General features: G+C 41.3%; 2 protein-coding genes and 1 long non-coding RNA gene across 11 annotated transcripts in view; 1 reads left to right on the forward strand and 2 right to left on the reverse strand.

The window, feature by feature from the left end:
- Positions 1-4385, reverse strand: part of LOC145458358 (uncharacterized) — a 41603-nt gene extending 37218 nt beyond the window's left edge. For all 7 annotated transcript variants that reach the window (XM_080336714.1, XM_080336708.1, XM_080336711.1 and 4 more), the window contains exons 1-5: positions 4236-4385; positions 3545-3643; positions 3072-3170; positions 2571-2669; positions 539-637 (exon numbers count right to left, since the gene is read on the reverse strand). In XM_080336714.1, the coding sequence (XP_080192840.1) occupies positions 539-637; positions 2571-2669; positions 3072-3170; positions 3545-3643; positions 4236-4271 (432 nt within the window). In that variant the 5' untranslated portion in view covers positions 4272-4385. The remainder of the gene's footprint in view (positions 1-538; positions 638-2570; positions 2670-3071; positions 3171-3544; positions 3644-4235) is intronic.
- A 2289-nt stretch (positions 4386-6674) lies between these two features.
- On the forward strand, positions 6675-9561 carry LOC145458380 (uncharacterized). The gene is made up of 2 exons (XR_013921126.1): positions 6675-6816; positions 9442-9561. It is a non-coding gene; the product is annotated as an uncharacterized LOC145458380 (long non-coding RNA).
- A 2259-nt stretch (positions 9562-11820) lies between these two features.
- LOC145458382 (ATP-dependent chromatin remodeler CHD7-like) overlaps positions 11821-21143 on the reverse strand; it is a 46647-nt gene continuing 37324 nt past the window's right edge. For 2 of the 3 annotated variants that reach the window (XM_080336739.1, XM_080336738.1), the window contains exons 44-51: positions 18517-18670; positions 17022-17357; positions 16227-16348; positions 13666-13924; positions 13470-13600; positions 12541-12672; positions 12346-12478; positions 11821-12070 (exon numbers count right to left, since the gene is read on the reverse strand). In XM_080336739.1, the coding sequence (XP_080192865.1) occupies positions 11994-12070; positions 12346-12478; positions 12541-12672; positions 13470-13600; positions 13666-13924; positions 16227-16348; positions 17022-17357; positions 18517-18670 (1344 nt within the window). In that variant the 3' untranslated portion in view covers positions 11821-11993. The remainder of the gene's footprint in view (positions 12071-12345; positions 12479-12540; positions 12673-13469; positions 13601-13665; positions 13925-16226; positions 16349-17021; positions 17358-18516; positions 18671-21143) is intronic. The other variant, XM_080336740.1, reaches the window with a different exon arrangement.

Below are 21143 nucleotides of genomic sequence, written 5' to 3' on the forward strand. Positions count from 1 at the left end.
TCTACACTATAAGGATACTTAAGATAACACCACGATATAATTACCATTTGTAAATACCACTAGTGAGAAAACAACGCAGAGAATCTTTTAATATGCAAGCTGTCACAATCATCGAGTAATAATTATTTGAATAAGAACATATGGCTAGGAATCGAATATCAGCTGATAAACACGACCGCTTGTTGAAGCACCAAATGCAACGCTTAAAACAGGATACCAGTAGGTATACGAACACTTCATATATTTGGTTAGGTTAATGTCACGGTAATGTGTTTGGGTGAATCATATGGGAAGGGAATCACCGGTAAGGTAATGACACATTTTAATGAGTAGTTCCTCTGTAATTTTATTACATTATTACCAGACAAGTTTGTGCTGTTACGTATGTTTGGTACGGTCGTCACTTAAAACGGGATATCTTATGCTAGACCTTGATTCCAGTAAAATATTAATAGTTAACCGAATATAAAAGTAGTAGTAGTATGCAAGATCGAGAAAATGATATGTATGCAGAATGAAAAATCGAACAGCAAATTACCTTTGTTCCAATGCCTTGGTTAGCCCCGTTTTTCAACAACTTTTCTACAATGTCTTCATGGCCTTCTTGAGCTGCCATATATAGCGGAGTGAAGGCATTCTGAACACCGGATGAGTTATTGAGCCATACAAGAACACAAGCGATTTTATGAGAATGCCTAGATCAAATTATTAGATTTCAGATAGATATTTTACATCAGAGTTGACAGTGGTTGAAATAATTCATCATTGACAACAGTAGTAGTATGGTAATCTTAAATACTAGCCTATAGTTCACAGGAGTTAATTCGGTCATTATGACAAGTATAATATCCCACCTCCTTACAGACATTCTAGAAAATTAACAGGGAGCGGCCCAACTAACCAATTTCAGCCTCAATCAGTAATGAATAAATTTCCGTGTAGCAGACTTTATTGTTTTCAATAGACATGCAAAATATGTATAGAAAAAAATCCTAACAGTGTCAATCAGCATCAATATGTAAAGAAAACGCATATATATAGCAAAAGCAAGGCATGCAGTGATAGCATTGTAAAACAAAAATATAGAAGACATAGCAATGTGTACCAGTTCCTACATCCTAGTAACTGACCAATACAAATAACGGGAGACAATGCTCAATGTTTCAATGCAAAATAGAATCCCTCAAAATCTAATTATCAAGATTGTGCCGGGAATAATGGCACAGTTTATCCTCAATTAAGTTGTGGGATGTTAATTCACAACGTCAGATGGTAGAATACAGACTACAGCGGTTAGGCACAAATGTATCTAAATCTGTTATTCAGGAAAATTTGCCCTCTTCAAGAGAGGGCAAAATCTCAAATGTAGCCTACTAATATGGACTGGTAATAAGACAAGGTCGTGTCGCGAGACATAATATTTTTACACCAAAATGTTTCCGTAATCAAATATTCCGCTAGCATCGCAACATTCAGCCTACAGGCATGTTATACTCGCAACATAGCATTGTCCATAGTTTACATGTAAATCATGTACGATAGTATCATGCAAGCATATATTATTCACGGGTTTCGTCCCCGAGATCATTTTTAAATATATATTTCAAAGTGGCAGTCACCAAACCAACTCAATTCGAAATGCAAGAAAGACCAAACGAAAGCATTTGCCACACTGTGAAAACAGAGCACCCGATAGCGTGTTGAAATAAAATCCACCATCACATTGTTACCGGGTTAGTTGGTAAAACTGCATCCTGCTTGAATTCTTAAAGTAATTAGATTATGTTCTCAGGTGAGTCTGCGTATTATGTTGCTGAAGTAGTGAAAGAATTACATTCCATTACCGGTGCGATAGCTTTACACAAGAACAAAAATACACTACTCTCATGAGATCGGTCTTGATAGTTATCAACGACCATAGCAACCCTACTTCAAGTAGATGCCAATAAATTGTAACTCAACGCCAGTTAAGTTCACCCATTCGACCATGAAAGACTTGATAGAATGACAGTATGTGGAAATCTCATGACAAGGTAGTTAATCTCAGTCTACATACAATTGACTAAAATGTACAATATGCTTTACAGTGCGTTGCATCAGCTTATCAGAAGCTTAAACAAACAGCCTACCCGTGTAGGCCTATATATTTCATGAACTTTGCACACATATATATATAAAGCATGTTTGTTCTCTATTAAAATTGGAGCCATGAAATAAAAAATCAACAACTACCAATTTTAGTGTTCCTGTAATAAATAGCATTCGTCACTGTTACTCAGTGCGTTCTCAGATCTACAAATAAAGTATGTGTCATCGCCAGTCATAGGTGGGCCGTCAAGGTTATTATGTCTACAATACGGAGATATTTACTTTCAATGAAGTGTGACAACAATAAACCTACTATGTATGGCTGATACTTTCACGCATATCCTGTGTAAGTTATGCAAATGAGGGCCATGATTCATGTCAGCAACGCAAGGATGTGATCATGCAGAAACATCTCATGGATTTATAATGGTTAGTTTAATAGTTCGACTTATCAGAGGATTCATATTGAAATTATCACCCACCTGAGCGATCAAATTTGGGTCTGCATTGTTTTCAAGTAAAAATGTTACAATGTCCAATTTCCCAGCGAGTGCCGCGATGTGCAAGGCAGTGTTCCCTTTCTAAAATAGGAAATCTGTTATCAAATCTCACTACTCGCGGGTTAAAATGATAACAAAAGTATGGCGTCAACTGGAAAATATCCAGACTTGTAATTTGAAAACAGGTAGTATTTCCTCCAAGTAGTAGGCCTACACAATACACATTCTTCTCCTTCTTGAAACCTATGATAATAATCCAACTATTAATGAATAATGATCACAACCAACTTCACTCTAAAATAACAGGAATATTTCTATACACATTAGAAATTAGATCAAAGCAATCAAGCATAATAATGTTACTTACAAATAGTTTCATAAAAGTATACCAGATGTAACTATTTGTCGTCAACCATTATTATGGTATAGACATCTAATGTCATTAGTTGTATTTTTATTGATTACAAAATCCAGCAAACTTACTTTCGTAGCAGAGTTTACGTCCAATTTTCGTTTTATCAACTCTTTCACAATCGACAAATTACCATCTTTCGCAGCAACATGGAGTGAGTTGAGACCACTCTAAAACGCAATGAAAAATACAAATAAAAATGATTACAAATAATTAGATTATACACAACTAGTTTAACTTGGAATCATTGTGTAAACCATGTGATAATGGATAGCAAATAAATCAGACAAGCAATTATTTTTAAACATTCTGTGATATAGGCAAATACCGGGTTGGTGATATGAACCTCAAGCAACGACAAAATTATGTCCTACATCACAAAATTTTGGGTCAGAAAGTGAAGTATTCGAGTTCTATAAAGCATCATAAACATGCATTAAGTATAGCTAAGTTCATACTTTGAAATAACACACACCTGTTATAGTAGAGATTTTCTTAAAACTTCAATACGTAGCATATTAATTGCAGTTCCAAAATTACTTACGGGATTCGTAGCTTTTATGTCGATATTTTCCACATCTAATAAATGAATCAATTTTTCGACATTTCCAGTTTTGGCAGCGCGGAAGAGACTACCAGTGGTCTAAAATCAATAAAGAAATGTAAAACATGATTCCAATATTCATATAAAGGCATGGAGCAGGTGCCGCAAAGCACCAGGTAGGCAAGCCTTCGACACGCCCACCACATCTGGAGAATTGCAATCTCTCCAGATATGCAAGATTTTGGCAACACAACACAATACTTGACATTGACCACAGGTTAATTTTTTGATCGGGCACTGCTCACAGCGTACTGTAGATCGATTTTGCTTTATAAGTTACATAAACAGTATACGAACTATAGAGGAAAAATATCCAGCCAGTGGTTTGTTATGATTGATACCAATTTGCACAGCATAATCATTCAAAGACCCTAACCTAGCCTATATAGTTGGATTTGAAATAGACGCTTGAAGAATTCGTACAAATGTAATTTAACCTAAACTACAAAGTTCGATCAGGTACCGTAATGTTAATAGCCCTGCCTATAGCTATGATACAGCTGTTGCAGCGAAGGGAAATCATTTAACAGAATCAGGCCTTGTGAATAACAGGTAACAATATAATAAATGAGATTCGACACAGATACAGAATCTTAAGTAGAAGAAAAAAACATTGCAACAGTGGACTTACACTACTGGAGGTGGATTCTGACTTGACCATACTCATGGCAGGGAGTTTCTGACTTCACTGCTTCATAGGATCTATATTATTACAATAAATAAATTACGATACACCCTGCAAAAGCATACACTTTCAAACAATCTCAAATTTCCTTCTACAAATTTTGAGTACGGTGATACAAAAAGTTCGTACTGAGTAACAATATCAAAAGATATGAAGATACTACAGATAGCTTATAACCATGGATAGCAAGAAGCGTAATCCTAGCTAATTGCATTAAATGGAAAATGAAGGAAGACATATCAAATATGCTTTTACTTTGCAAACGTTCAACATAAATATATGAAGAGACTCTTTGGGGTACAGAACTTTAATATACATTTTAATAATATATTCATATTAAAACCCGAAGCTTTTCGAGCTGACACTTCTCAAGGGCAATCGTCAGCAAATGGAGAATTTCAAAAACATGCATCTAGCTACATTGCATACAACCAATTATGACGTCATAGAAACAAACAACATGAAATACAGGCGAACCGCGAGCGCAGCTAGTGGACAATTTTTAGATTCACTACAAATTCCTTCTGCTGACACATGCGCGGTCGGTGGATTTTAATATAAGTCGATTCCAGTGCAGACAGATGGAAATTAGTGAGGCCTCTACCTAATATCGAAAATCTTTCATCGCGATAGTTTTTAGCGCAAGTTGCATTCTCAGCCAAATGCTTGCCGATGGCAGAGTTCATAGCCATGGCCTGATTACGTTCTAGTATTCGCCTATTCGGAGATCAGTTACGGCTGCGTCTTCGCGAGAGTCCAGTATGCGTGATCTAATAACGCTAGGGACATGTTGTTTGATGCGTTCCTGCAAGCGCTGAGTTGTTCTTCCCACGTACCGACAATCACAGTGGCACTTGAAATCATAGACTATATTGCTTTGTTGAAAAGCAGGAAGAACATCTTTGCGCGTTGCATAAATAAACATAAATAAACATTGCATAAATAAACATTGCATAAATAAACATCTTTGCGCGTTTCATAAATATATGAAAACTCAATTCACAATATGAAAGTGTAATAAGATGGAATCATGGTCCCCTTTCTGCAATTATTTGCATGCAATTCGAATTTTACCAGATCTAATATTGTAGCGTAATAGGACTAGCATGACAGTTTCTAATTCATCGCGTTAAATCTGACTGACTGCGCAGTGTCATTTCATTGGGACTACAAGTCTTCCCGGCTGATCAATAGAAACAACATAGTGTTCATGGTGACAGCTGAGTTGACAGAAGAACACTCTAAAATAAATGAAAGTAATGGCCCAGGCAAAGTTTTTGTTGCAGTCAAATCCGTGGAAAGTTGCACTCATTTTTCACAAAAGTTCCAGTAAAAAGTTGCATTTAATTTTCACAAAAGTTGCATTTATGAGCAAGTTCCTTGAAATTATTAGGGTATGAGACACTCGAATCGTTCTGTATTCAAGGCACTGCAACAAAACTCAATGTTGGCGACTGCAACAAAATCAATAGCCTGAAAAAACTGACACAGCGAAAACCAGGGTTGTAATGACTCGACTCGAGTCACAATTTTCTGATGACTTGACTTGAGACATTTTCTCAAAATACGGAAACGACTCGACTCGAGTCTATTTTTGTATTGACTCGACTTGGACTCGAGTCATTGCGCATGACTCGAACCAAGTCATACGACTCGAGACTCTGACGGCCAATACCGACATTTCATTGTAATTTCGAATAGTAAAGTAACCACAATATTGGGATTTCGTTTATTGGTACTGGTACTTGTAAATGCGACCAGAAACTGCTAAAAGTGAGGAAAATTAGTGTATGGTATTGTAACTGCGAACCAATCGATATCACTAAACAGATTTATAAAGAGTATGTTTAACAAAAATTTAACTGGAAACTGAGCAGTCAACACAATGACACGGACTCGGACTCGAGTAATAAAACCGTTACTCGGACTCGACCCTCTGCTCGCTGCCTTGGACTCAGACTTGACTCGGTGGTGAATTGAAAATGACTCGACTTGACTCGAGTCAAAACTATAAAAGTGAGATTGACTTGTGACTCGTAACCTTGTGACTTGGTTACAACCCTGTTGAAAATATATTTTAGGCGGTCCAACCTGAATGTGTGTCAAATCAGAAAGCCGCCGGAAGTTGTGAAAAAAAAAGTTGCAAAAACTTGCCCTAGGATTTGCGGTGGCCAGACAAGCTTTTAGTGCTCGTGTTTCATATAAGGCTATTCAACCGTATGGGATAGTTCACGAAATTGGCGGAATTGCCACAGACATGGAAATCATACTGCCAGGGCGAGTTGTAGCATGTGCCTCGCTATGTGCCTGGTTCCTGTGTTAGCTGCCTCCATCGTTATATGTAACATGGATGAGTGCACGAGCCCGTTTTTGACAGTTCGAGGGTCATGATTTCTGCAACAGGGGTAAATGGAGGTGTGTCAGGACCTCAACCCTTTGGACACACACCCTCAGATCAGAAAGCACACCCTCGTGTCCTCATTAGTCGCCAAACAATGTCTGGAAACAACTGCATGTCCCTAGATCAGTGGTTCCCAACCTTTTTGTCTTCATTCCCCACTTCAGATTTATTCCGAGCCTTCATTCCCCACCAGGACCGGGCGTAACAGCTCTTTGTCAGCTCCGCCAAAAAACGTTGGTCTTGGGCCCCCAGAACCCCCTCGGCCCCGCTGAGCCTGTACGAATTTCCCTGCAACTTATCAGCTATACATTGAGTCTACTGTCTAATGCGTCGCCTTACTTCGACTAAACGCGCGAACCGCGAAAAATTTCTATAATTCGTGTTTGCATCGATCAATATGATTGCATACATTTTGCTATCAATTTTTTATCCCCTCGCTGCTCACATAATCAGATTTACCGGTAAAGCTGAGTGAGGTGTGCTGGAAAAAACATCTTCGGGTACACCCGTTGGTATATTGACTTCGTTACATTATGCTATTTCGTTACCTCCTATAATCTGCTGTGTCAAAAGATATGGAAATCGCCAAAACTAAAACGCACACACGATTTCAAATTGGTATCGCTTTACTGGCAAATTATTTTTCCCTGCGGGATGGCATTTGTCCTGTGGGGTTCAGATCGCAAGAACAGGAACATTCGGCGCCAGCCATTTAGCCAATTAAACATGTATGTTGTATATTGTATATATATCGAAGTTTTGGGTCACCACAAGGGCATTCCTTCTCGATCAAGGTCTTCTCGTTGCTGATCGTTCTGGCACACTTCTCGGAGTTGCATGTTACATGGCCTATAACCTCATATGCCTTGGTGCGTCGTGGCGCAGTAATGACCGACGCCGAAATCTCCGTTTCTATAAATTCTACGTATTTTCGTGTGGGAAGGGTACCCAATAATCAGATATTCGGCATTATTAAATCGCGTACCCAGCGCAGAGCGATTTTTTTTTGCAAAAGTGGCACAAATTTCAAAAAAAATACTTTAATTTATATTAATTCACGAAATAATTTTGGGCACCTTCGAGCTCGCCCCCCCCCCCCAATTGATGGTTTGGGGTGCGGCAGTTACGGTCCTGTTCTCCACTATAGCCAGCACTTTTGTCATCACAGAGCAGCTATTTGCTTGTTTGAGTAGGCCTACTCAAGACACACAACCACACCGGTACGCAAGACAACCGCCTATAACTGCAACATAAAACGTATTCTGAACCGATACCAGTAACGCTCAAAATTTCGCGAAAGTGTTATTTCACGTCAAACTAGTCGTGCTGGATGCGTTTGTGAGTTAAAAAATGAGGTTTTGTGAACAACACGCAATATAAATTTCGATACATACATTCCAGAGCAGTCACCTGGGAACGGTAATTGCGCATGTGTCTCCGTGAATATGTTAACTGTCCTGTATATAATTTTGAACAAATGCGTCTATTCCCCACCAGAAACCGTTGAATTCCCCGCCAGTGGGGAATTCCCTACCGTTTGGGAACCACTGCCCTAGATAGAACGGCACTTCTTCGATGGCAGTCAGAGATCGAAAAGTGTTCACCATGATCACCAATGAATGTTTTCCATGAACACAAATAAAGTTTTATAAACGTCAAAATATATTGCTTTGCGTTTGGAGAGGGTTAGGGGGGATATCAGGGTTGCGGGAGGGGGTTATTAGGGTTGTGGGAGGGGGGTGTTGGGGTTAGGGGTATATTAGGGCTGCGAGAGGGAGATGTTGGGGATATTAGGGTTGCGGGAGGGGGATATTAGGGTTGTGGGAGGGGGGATGTTAGGGTTGCTGGAGGGAGGATATTAGGGTTGGGGAGGGGGATATTAGGGTTGGGGTTAAGGGGATATTAGGGTTGCGGGAGGGGGATATTAGGGTTGGGGTTAGGGGGATATTAGGGTTGCGGGAGGGGGGATATTAGAGTTAGGGGGATATTAGGGCTGTGGGAGAGGGGATATTAGGGTTGGGGAGAGAGGGAGATTGGAGGTGGGTTAGGGTTGGGGGATATTGGGGTTAGGGAAGGGGGGATTATAGGGTTGGGGGAAAGGGGGGTTGGAGGTGAGTTAGGTTCAAAGTTGGGGTTGGATTACCCCTAACCGGGGCTTAACCCACCTCCAATCTCCCTTTCCCCCAATCCTAATATCCCCTCTCCCACAGCCGTAATATCCCCCTAACCCTAATAACCCACCTCTCGCAACCTAATATCCCCCTTTCCCCCAACCCTAATATTTCCCTTTCCCCAACCTTAATATCCCCCCTCCCCAATCCTAATATCCTCCCTCCAGCAACCCTAACATCCCCCCTCCCACAACCCTAATATCCCCCTCCCGCAACCCTAATATCCCCAACATCTCCCCCTCGCAGCCCTAATATACCCCTAACCCAAACACAACCCTACTAACCCCCCTCCCGCAACCCTAATATCCCCCCTCCCACAACCCTAATATCCCCCTCCAGCAACCCTAATATCCCCAACATCTCCCTCTCGCAGCCCTAATATACCCCTAACCCCAACACCCCCCTCCCACAACCCTAATAACCCCCTCCCGCAACCCTGATATCCCCCCTAACCCTCTCCAAACGCAAAGCAATATATTTTGACGTTTATAAAACTTTATTTGTGTTCATGGAAAACATTCATTGGTGATCATGGTGAACACTTTTCGATCTCTGACTGCCATCGAAGAAGTGCCGATAGAACTTGGGAACTAGCAGTAGCCCTGATTGGAATCGCTGGCCTTTTTGCCTGATATATCAGGGGAGCAGCGACGATTTTCCAAGTTAAATTAATTTAATAAAAAATAATTAAAAAATGAAATATAGTGTGAGCACAGAACAGCGATTCCAAACAGGGCAGTAGCCTACATGGTAAATAGCGCAAATCTCTAGAACCTGACCAAGTAGCCTATACTAGTACTATGAGCTTGGCATTGGTATGTAACTGGTATCAAAATAAATAAACAGTAGAAAACAGAAAAATAGTCCATCCAATTCTCGCAGCAGACCTATAGCAGTACATATATAGAATCATTCATTTACACCCTGATACAACTGTAGAAGCCTGAACACTGACGAGTGACAGAAACAGGTTGTCAATATTATAACAAGTTAAAATCCTGATTATTTCATTCATTTCCATATTCTATTCGTTTTTCTGGAAATATTAAATATGACGAGTTATCGTATAGGTAGAAAACTATGAAGTCTATAATATTAACACTTTTTAATTTCCTTACGTAAGAACTTGTGCAGCAATTTACATGGGTGGCGAATCTAATCTGCCAACAAAACTGCTGCGGTTCGAGATCTTTCTTGAATCTACCCTCCTCATAAATACGCCCACGATACCCCGACAATCGATCCTGACATATTGTAAACCTGATCTGAAACGCGTCGCATTGACTTACTAATCGAGCTCGAGTAGCCGTTGTTTTGGGTTGCGAGACATTCTGTTGTAATGCGTGACAATAAAACAGAGCTACCAACGCATAAAGTTTACACATTCAAAACGGGCGCGCTGCTACCCACTGGGCTTTTCATTCGAGTCAAGCGATGTGGCGCTCCATTGTTCGTTCGGCTCGTATTAGTGATTCATTCATACGTATCTCGATTATATACAAAAACATACGTTCCCGCAAAAATGACGTAATTAGATTCTGACGACCGTCCCAAACGCCGGAATTGTCATTCGATTTGATATCTGAAGAGCTTCTTGGAGGTACAGAACTTCAATATACAATTAAATAGTATATTCATATTGAAATGAACCCGAATATTTTCGGCTGACACTCGTCAGGGGTAATCGTCAGCAACTAGTAGAGAATTGGAAAGAACATTGTATATCAACAACTGTATCACAATCGGGTTCATTTCAATATGAATACGATTTCAATATGATACGATTGTTGATATACAATGTTCTTTCCAATTCTCTACTAGTTGCTGACGATTACCCCTGACGAGTGTCAGCCGAAAATATTCGGGTTCATTTCAATATGAATATACTATTTGATTTGATATCTTGAGGCTTATACACTTTTTATAAATCCTTCAGTTTCGTCATCAACTTTTCCCAAACATCGCTATACTGTGCCAGCATAAATAAAAATAGTTGAAACGACTTGACGAAGCCTGTCTATCAATCCGATTGAAGGCACCCTGTCACCGCAATTCCTTCGACGTGTAGATCCCGCGTAGATACAGTGGCGCTAAATCGTTTCTCAATGACATCCCGTCACCACAACAGCGATCTATCAGTACTTTGCAATCTCATGAATATCATTACCTCTAACGACCCACCGCATATCGCATTCTAAAAACGCTTGAGCGCAACATATCAAAACAAACCGCGCGCAAATCAGTGCACACCGGCGTTAGCGGGAGTTCAACGACTGGCTTATATTGACGCGTTACCCTCCGCCACCCCACTCCCTCCGCCACCCCACTCAACTTGTATAATACAATTGTTTCGAGAGCCGAGACTCCGACATATTATGCAGTATCGCTCCAATTGAACTATTTCGGCGAGCGGCGCACGACTTCTCGAGTGATCGATATCTTTGGTCGATAAAAAAAGAACGCCCTTGACTCAAAGTACATTTCTTAATTATTTATTGTGTCAGCCTCATGACGCAACGCTCTTCTTCATCAATTCAAAAAGTGGAACGGCCGGCATTAGCGGGAAGTAGGCTACTAGTGCTGAAGGGCAATGGGACTGTGCGTTTTGCATTCGGCATATTACAGACATTGTTTATAAAAACTGAACAGAGTCATGCAATTTATTCCGTAACAACATGGCGCTGATCTAGCAGCTAAGGTAACAACCTCTTACTACAGTAAATAGGCCTTTGCTCCTTCACCGGCTGTTAATAATTCACCGCCGAAACAGTCCGCTCTGTTTACATTGCAGGCGTATCCCACACTTTTGATCAGCATACTGTAAATTGATTCCGACAATGGCCGCGTACGGGCCGTCTATTTACATTGTAATGATCGTGGCTCGGCGATATCACGTGGCAACGACTAAAAATACTATAGTAAAAGCTAAAAACAACCTAAATAGTCACAGCATGCTCAGTCTGTTTCAGAACATTGTATTAGTTACCATGATTTTATTACATCAAACAGAAGTTAAGAAAAGTTTTTACACCGAGTTGACGAAATCACACAAAAAAATACAAAATTTACACGTAATGATAAAAATCAAAAAGTAGGAGAATATGGTTTTCGGTCACAGAAGTGCTGGGCTGCTCATGATTTCTTCTGCAATTGACTTCTCAAATCCATCGCGATTTCGGCTTCAGACGTGGGTGCTTTTTTCTCTGTATCTAAAAGTAGGTATTGAAGAAGTGGCTCAGATTGAAGAAAAATGAATTTCTATATACATTTGAAGAGTGTCTTGGAGGTCAAAAAAACTTCAATATACAATTAAAAAATATATTTATATTGAAGTATACCATAACATTTCATGTCCTTCTGAATTCTTCACCAGCTAGTTGCTGACAATTGTCAGTCAATAATAGTCAGATGAATTTTAATATGAATATATTCTTATTCAATACATAAAAATATACAATTATGCATCTGTGTCAAGTCAACCCACGACTATTATCTTTGTCCTTCTTGCTCTCGGTATGTTCCTGTCGCGAGGACGCGTGAAGCTGTTGGTAGACGGCTTGCAAATTCGTGTCGTCAAACCCCGGGATTTGACTCGACGAAGACTTGGCGAGGGATGCCTAAACACGGAGGGTGCGCGTGAGTAAAATCGAAAATTCGCTCCGCAAATCGTAGAGTCTACCATGGACGGCTGCATCGCTTCTTGCGACCGCATGATTTTTTGCAGCTCTGGGTTGTTCATGTTAAAACTCAGACTCGCCATCAACGCGTTCTGATTGTTTAGTAAGTCTTGCATAGCCCCCATATTAGCGTCCTAAAACACAAACAAACCATTTCAGCATGCTCAAAATCAACAACTGCACACAATCAGGGGTGACGGTAGGTATCAGAATGCAGATCATACTTTTACCAGAGCGGAAAAGAGGTTCAAGGTCTGTGTACATAAGATGACAGCACAATGTCCCATGGGTACATATTATGGAGCATAACAAGTTAAAAACACACTAGACATAGGGTATGAGTTTCTGTTAGTACCACTACTGTGTTACTTATCAAAACAGACATTATGCTATTGAATTAGTTTCATTTAATCAGCCTATCACCAAGTTGTGTCGATTTCAATGTGCCCTCCTGTTATCGGGTGTTGAACTGATACCATACAATTTCCAACGACTGGAATGCGCATAGTTTTACAACATCAGCAATTTTGTACATAGCATACCTCTGATGTCACACAATGCGGGAGTCATATATTACTTGGAAAAATCAAATTGGAATCCAATTTTCCAATCGCTAAACAACCATTTAAAAGCGTCTGTAGGTGACAGCAGATGTAGTAGAGAATTAATTCTTGGAATTGAACAGACCTACGAGACAGTGAAAACGTTATCGCCCGTTCGAATACGAGCAGAATTTAATGACACTTGTTACTCCGCAAACCGACATGAAAGGTAAGATGCTAATCGTACAATACACAATCTCATATATCTTGCAATATATTTCCAATAACATATCTTACTAGACGGGTTAATAATTAATTGACCACTTCCAAGTCTACAATCAACCAGCTAATACACAGGCATCAAACCACACAAACGGCTACAAACGTACCTTGCTTAATTTCGCGTATTCATTCTCCAGCAACGAAGTCATGTGCATCTGCTGCAGCAGGTCGGGCATGGACGACATGTCCGGGGCGCCATACATTCCGTAAAGCAACGGGTTCACGTAACCTGGCATGCCTAAATAGGTGTAATGTTACATGAAAAATAATGGCAATCCATGATTGTAGAAAAGGGCAGCTTACCGGGAAAAAAGGACGGAACGTCTAGGCCACATAACGGCAATACTTTCGGGTCTAAAGGCAGTGAGGAAGGCGGTTTTTCCATTAGTCTCTTGAGCTGATTGCGCATATCTTCTTCCGAAGTGGCCGGCGGGCCAGAGTAGCCGCTGAAGAGTTGGGTGAGCATGGCTAGGTCGGCTGGATTCTGCATGTTACCAAGCGATAGCATCGCGGCCAGGTCAGGCATTTGACTGGCCGAGGAATGCTGAGAGTGGCTCTGACCCTGCGGGCAAAATTTGAAATTTGTAAACTCGGGTGTACGAGAAGCCAGGAGTGCAAGAATAACTTTTTGATTCCGGGAATATGGTTGAAGAAAGTAAACATAGGCTTGTGGACCACTACAAAATTTTAGCTTTTCTGAATTAGAATAGAATTAGAATTATAGCTACCGTTTTTTTTCAGATTGGATTATAAGCATAATAATAGCTATACAGGTATCTCCAAAATGGATTAGAATTAGAATTACCAAATTCGCGAAAACTTCGAAATTGAATGAAGTTCAGTTCTTACATATCAGAGATTATACCCATGAGCAGAATTGCAAATGTCTGTACATAAAGCTTTGTTCGTGTCGTACTATACAGCTCTCCAGAAGCATTTTCCGGAAAGACAGAAAGTAGATTGGAATTTATATTAGAATTAGAGCAAAGAAACCTTGAACAAAATAGACTAAATACACTAATTACATAACTAAACTATCTAGTCATCCAAGTCTGATACATATTACAGTATAATGGCGTTTCATGATATCGATATACAGGAAAATGTAATTATCTTGAAAGGACAAGTAAAAAACTACAAAACAACACGATGCCGGTGCACTAAAAACAACCATTACGATACAGATGCGCTACCAACTAAATATTTGCAGATTTGACCAGCACAAACACTGCAAGCCAAGAATAGCCGATGAGGTAGAGTATGGTGTAAAGCAGGGGCGGGCAACTTCTCCAGTCGGCGGGCCGGATATAGGAAAATTAAGTACTTGGCGGGCCGGATTGCTGAATCAATACATTATTCGCATATTTATCCACATACACAAGGAATAAATCGTGTTTAATGAATGTATTTTAACGACAGCAATGTCACGTCGAAGCCATTTCTCGCCGATAATGACGAGGATATAATGTGGATTTGAGAGCAGCATTGTCATACAGGCGCCACCATGTCTGCTTCTCTCTGATCATAGTGTTCTATATGGTGCGGAAACAAGCAAATCTCACGGCTAAGTGAAATTGGTCTACGTCACACTTTCCATTTGGTCAAGGGCAATTCGACGGTAGTTTTCGACCGACTTGCCGAATAATAAATTTGAATAAACGAGTATCAATCGAAACCTACCGCGGTGCTGGTTGCGAAAATATAAATTCTATTCTGCTACAGGTCCTGGAACCCCCCCCCCCCCCCACCAATCAGCCTTGAATGTAGCATTGTAACGGAGTTTGGTATTGTGATGCAGCCATACCGTCTGAGCAGATCAGGAGCTAGCGCGCACGCACGAGAGTAAGAGTGTGAATGCTCAATATGTTGGGCAACAAGGGCCAATACGCTTGCGGTTTACTCTGCTCCTCACCTGCTCCCAGACGGCCTGGTTGCGTCACAATACCAAACTCTGTTACAATGCAACATTCGAAGCTGATTTTGGTGGGTTCCAGGACCACGAGTAGAATATAATTTATATTTTCGCAATCAGTACCGCGGTAGCTTTCGATTGATACCCGTTTTATCAAATTTATTGATCGACAAGCCACCAAAGGGAAAGTGTGACGTAGACCAATTTCACTGAGCCGTGAGATTTGCTTGTGTACACACCATATAGGACCATAGTGTTCTAAAGACCATAATGTGGACACTATGATAGGACACTATGCTGTGATCAATCAACTCACGGTGCAATCCTTAATTAATATTTCAAGGCGTTCGGTAAGCCCGGTACCCCAAGTTTACCAATATATCAATTCATTAGGGCTGAGTAGGTGATGAGATAGCATCGTTGTTCATCTGTGTGTCCTATTTTATCTCGATATTAAATGCATGCGGACCGCGGCATCTACGAAATTTGAAAAGTGGCCCGCGACCCGTTTTGAGTTGGCGACCCCTGACACAAACGGTGTCTTACAAAAGCCTACAAGTGTGCCGTGCTACATGTCGGCGGTTACGGAATCAAAAATTAGAAATATTGGTCTGGTGTAAATGACAATTGTAGTCTACAAACACCATGATTACCACAAATGATAATAGGGTTGGGTACATCGTAAATGCCGATAATGCAAGTCTTCTCGCTTCGACGAACTTACGCGCAAACTCCACTCGCACGCATACATGTATAAAATAACATACAGTCACTAAAATTTGACGTAGTAAGTAAGTAAGTAGCGGGGTATCTCGGCAGACTATAGCCGCGGGCCACATTATCATGTAAGACGGAAAACTGTCCGCGGGCCGGACAAAATCCCTTCACGGGCCGTATGTTGCCCGCCCCTGGTGTAAAGACTACATACATAGATTGGAAAGGATAAACAAACCTTTGATTTTGAATGACTACTTCTGGAAGAAGACGGTGTTTGGAGAAACGACTGGTCTTTGAACATGTCCATGAAGGGCGGCATACCCGGCATCATACCGCTGGCAATCAAGGCGTTCATTTCTAGAGTAACAAGACAAATAAGGGAATCAGCAGACAGATATTTACGGCTATTACACAATCGTTCCGATGAATTTTAACTAAAAAACTCTTGAATAATAATCTACGACCACTTCCTATGCCAAGCAACGTTTAGAATTTGGGCTTGTAACCGAGTCACAAGGTTCCGAGTCACAAATCAAGTCATTTTCAATTCACCATAGAGTCAAGTACGAGTTCAAACCAACCAGTAGAGGGTCGAGACCTAGTCATACTGTTTTGACTCTAGCCCAAGTCCAAGTCATCATGCCCACTGTTCAGTTTTCAGTTCAATCCAATCCAACCCCCTTTTTTCAACTCTGCTCGAGTGATATAGAATGACCCGCATTCATATAGTGCTTTTCCTCAGTCTCATCAGTTTCTGGCCCTATTTTTCAAGTATCAGGACTGATAGACGAAATACCAATCATGTGGTGACTTTACTATTCTTCAAAGTTACGATGAAATGTCTGTCTTGGCCGTCCTAGTCTTGAGTCATATGACTTGGTCAGAGTCATGCACAATGACTCTAGTACAAGACGAGTCATTTTACGCATTTGAAAAAATGACTCGAGTCACGTCGAGTCACCAAAAAATCGTGACTCGAGTCGAGTCGTGACCCTGGTTACAACCCTGATTTTCGACAACCGACACCCACCTGGCGACGCCCCATACATGGCGTTTAGCAGCCCCGGGTTCATCAGAGACTGCGCTATCATAGACTGGAACGCCTGCTGGTCCATCGCCTGTTGCGCCTCCTGCCCGGCTTTCCGCTTGCTCTCGCCGACCGACCCGGAGTGCCGGTCCTGGCCGCGGTCCCGCGACGACGGCCGCAGCTCGGGAGTCCGAGATTTTTCCGAGACTGACTTGGACGAATGTTTCGAAGACGTGGGTTTCGATTCGGCGGGAGCGGACGGTTCGGAAGATGAAGGCCGCGATTTTTCCGCTTCGTCGTTGAGATTTTGCCGAAGAGTCTTGTAGTCGACCACGAAACCTGAGGAGAACGGCGTTAATAGAAGCCGCGACAAGAAACCGAGCCGAGAGAAAATGATGGAGACAAAACAAAAGGGGGGAGATTTTGAAAACTGACTAAGTTCTAAATTCTAATAGTTTAATCAGGTTACATCCATGTAAAAATGAGAATGCGACAAGCATCTTGCTCATGTTACTGTCTCTATACGCATAAACATACGTCAGTTACTGTTGCAGGGATATAGTGATCATCCAACCATGAATATATCACATTCTAGAGCAGTGGTTCTCAAACTTTTTTCAGACACGCCCCCCTTTTTGATAGTGAAAAATCTCGCGCCCCCTTATCGTCATATCACGAAATCCAACTGGGATGCTAGCAACCCCAACAGATTGTTTGATGGTATGGACGGTTATGAATGTTGATGAGAGAATAAAAATATATGAAATTGGGTTTATGTAGAGAGAAACACGCATGCATTGGAGGTAAGAAAAATTTTTTTCAGGTGGCCGCTTCTTCGCGCCCCCCTTCAGATGTTACACGCCCCCCCCCCCACAAGGGGGGCGCGACCCCCAGGTTGAGAACCCCTGTTCTAGAGCATTTGCCTATAGTACAATCCCCCCCCCCGATTCGAGAGAATCAGTAGACTCGTTTGCTAAACCTACTAGTATCAACGTCTGAAATATATTCGTATGTCTCGTGTAGGCCTAGTATCTGCGTCTCAAGAAGATCTCACCGGGATACAGGATTCCAGGTCAAGTAGTCGGCCAGCTAAACCTATATTACTTTGATTAACTGTACTTCTACTCCCAGGAACATAATAAGCGTAGAATCATTGCACTTTACAGTCAAACATAGGTTCACAGTTCCCTCAAAATAAGACGAGCAATCAAAATCAAGTACGCGGTCGGCCTCGCATTTTCAGATTATACTTTTTGGAAGGGAAGACTCCTATCAATACGACAATGCACATTTTTCTAAACAACATTTGCTCTCGGCATTCATTCCTGTCATGCAAGCTCCCGCCACCTTCACATCTCTTGCCAAGGTACGCTGGGCAATGTTAGCTACATATATATCGTGTTAATGTGGCTGTATGGTAGTAAAGAAATTCTATGACACATAACTAAGCTGAAGAGTCGTGCGGCAATACATTATAGCAGCAGAGAACCGTGCGAACCTGGGTGGGCTTTCAGCCAGTCGGCCAAATCTTTGTTCAAAGGCGCTTCGTCTCCCACTAGTTTCTTCTTTTCCGTCGGATTATAAACGGGAATCCTCGATTCCGAAGGCAAGACGGCCGGCGATATGAATCCGGTTTTGGACCTTGGCGTTTTCTGTTACGAAACAATGTATCCGTGGTAAGCACTACACAGTATCGAGTTTCGAATTTAGCAAATGTTGTTTTATGCGTCTCGAACAATTAACATACAGATATCAAAATTTCAAGGTATATGCAGGTGTTTTTCAAGCTTCCGTGACCATAGGCGCCGTATTACAGGTTGGCGGCCACCTTTCACAAAATGCTTAAACGCCGGCCGCCTGAGCTGTTGATTAGCGGGTTCGTGATATCGCGTAAATGCAACTATTTACTACCCTTAACCAGTACGCTCGCGAATAGTTGAATATTCTGCTTAAAACGTCTTAATAAATTGTAACCTGTGATTAGTAATCATTATGGATGGTGTGAGCCCCTGAAAGGTTCAGGGTCGCGTGAATGAGAACTTTGTTGAAAGGTTCTGTGTGAACGAGAACCTATGACATCACGTGACGTCATATCGCTAATGCCAATCCTACCAGTGAAGTGACATATTAATACCTATTGCGCAGACTAAGGCCACATTAAGCCAGAGTACATGCTGACTTTTTATACATCACCAGATGTATCAAGTGGACCAATATCTTTCGACATAGCAGACAGGTTACGAAATAACATCATGCAACGATGTGATTATACCAACGGGCGCGCCCGAAGATGTTAAATTAATATTTAGCGTTCCTACCGTTTCCAAGACACCTCACTCAGCTCTACCAGTATATCTGATTACATGAGCAGAGAGAGTATAAAAATTGATAGCATTATACACGCAATTCCCGATCATATTGACCGATTCAATCATGAACTATAGAAATTTTTCGCGCGAAGCAAGCTCACTCGCTAAACTAACTTGAAGCACTAATGTCATGCTCCTAGTAGTTTTCATCAATTTTTAGGATGGAACGGAGCAGAATTATCTTTTCAGAATTGGTAACTTCTGTTAAACCAACTAGAAATCTCCCCCCACTCATTTGCCTATGCCGCGAGAACCTTCTTTCAATCGGATCACTTTGGAATTTTCCGGGAAACACATATTCATTAGGGATGGTGTGAACGTGAGGTTCACGTTCGCGTTCTGTGTGTGAACCTCAGGAATTTAGAAGTTCGCGTTCACAACAGAACCTTGGTAGGTTCTGCACTGTGAACCTTTTGGTAAATTGTAATTTTCACTCCACTATAAGATCTTTGGCTCAAATTTATTTCATTTCAACTGCGGGCCACTCCATGCATGGTGCTGGCAGCATAAAAAATCAACACTAAACAAGCATGCACCATGCACCTCGACAACCTTAAAAGTTTTACTTGCTTTGTTGCAAAAATTTTCTCGGAATATCCAGCTTTCCGTTTGTGAATATTTAGTGACTCTCTGCTGTGAGCTTGACCCGCAATCACACAACATCACGAGCGATATACGTAGTCAGCGAATGATTCTTATTCAACCAATCAATGACATTGATATCGTCTTATGATGTAAAAAATCGAACGGTCGTACTGGGGCAATCTTGACTTCATATCTTTACTGTATCATTAAAACCAAATCCGTGAGATTAAGGTGCGTGCTACTGCTGCACAACTTGTTGTTTGTGGTATCGGTAGCGAGTATAGACACCCGTTGTACACTCCGCTCAAAATCAATGTAGCAATACTCAGACTCCCAACACATTGTCCGGTCTGGCTAAGACCGTTAAGGCGTAAGCTTATATTCCTTGGTAAGTCCTCGTCGAAATTGTTGGCAAAGCGACGGAATGTAGTGATTTTATGCAATAATTATATCCTTTGATTACCGCGGTTGATACATTTAGCGACGTTTAAAACGCCGATATGTACTTCAGCATTGTGGCATTATGTGGGCCGAATCTTCGCTAGGTATCGTGTACATTAATATAGGGCATATTAGGCTATCACTTCATTGAAAGAGAGGGTAGGAATTAGCAATATGACGTCACGTGACGTCACGAGGTTCACGTTCGTGTTCACACAGAACCTTTCAAAAAGGTTCGCGTTCACACGAACCTGAACCTTTCAGAGGTTCACACCATCCCTAATATTCATACCCCCTCTGCTAAAAAATCTTGCATAAGCAGTGACTGCCACTGCAGGGTTTCAATAAGAGCTTTGGAGGTTTGCTTTGACATACAATAGTTCTGGGGGTTATATCCATTCCATTTTATAAGCCAATTAGCAAAGTCTTGTAGAAAATCAATTTTGTGTGGGACCACTACTTTGGCCAAGGGGTTAGCTGAAAATCTCTGAGAGTAATTGACTATTGTCCACCAAGCATTAATAAGACTCAAAAATGAAGCCATATCTTCCCTGTGAGGCAAGTAACTTTTGCAAACCGCAATAGCCGACTCATGGAATAGAGCAAGAGCTAAGTTGCCATTCTCTTTGTTATTGCTTGGATGCAATGAGGCAAATGTCAATTTTGCAGGTTTACGCAAATTACCCGTTGCTTTGGTGGCTTTCTGCAAGGAGTCACATTCGGAATGAGT

Source organism: Botryllus schlosseri, chromosome 16 (assembly GCF_051294905.1).
Source record: "Botryllus schlosseri isolate E-star chromosome 16, Bs_hap1, whole genome shotgun sequence".
Taxonomy (NCBI): Eukaryota; Metazoa; Chordata; class Ascidiacea; order Stolidobranchia; family Styelidae; genus Botryllus; species Botryllus schlosseri.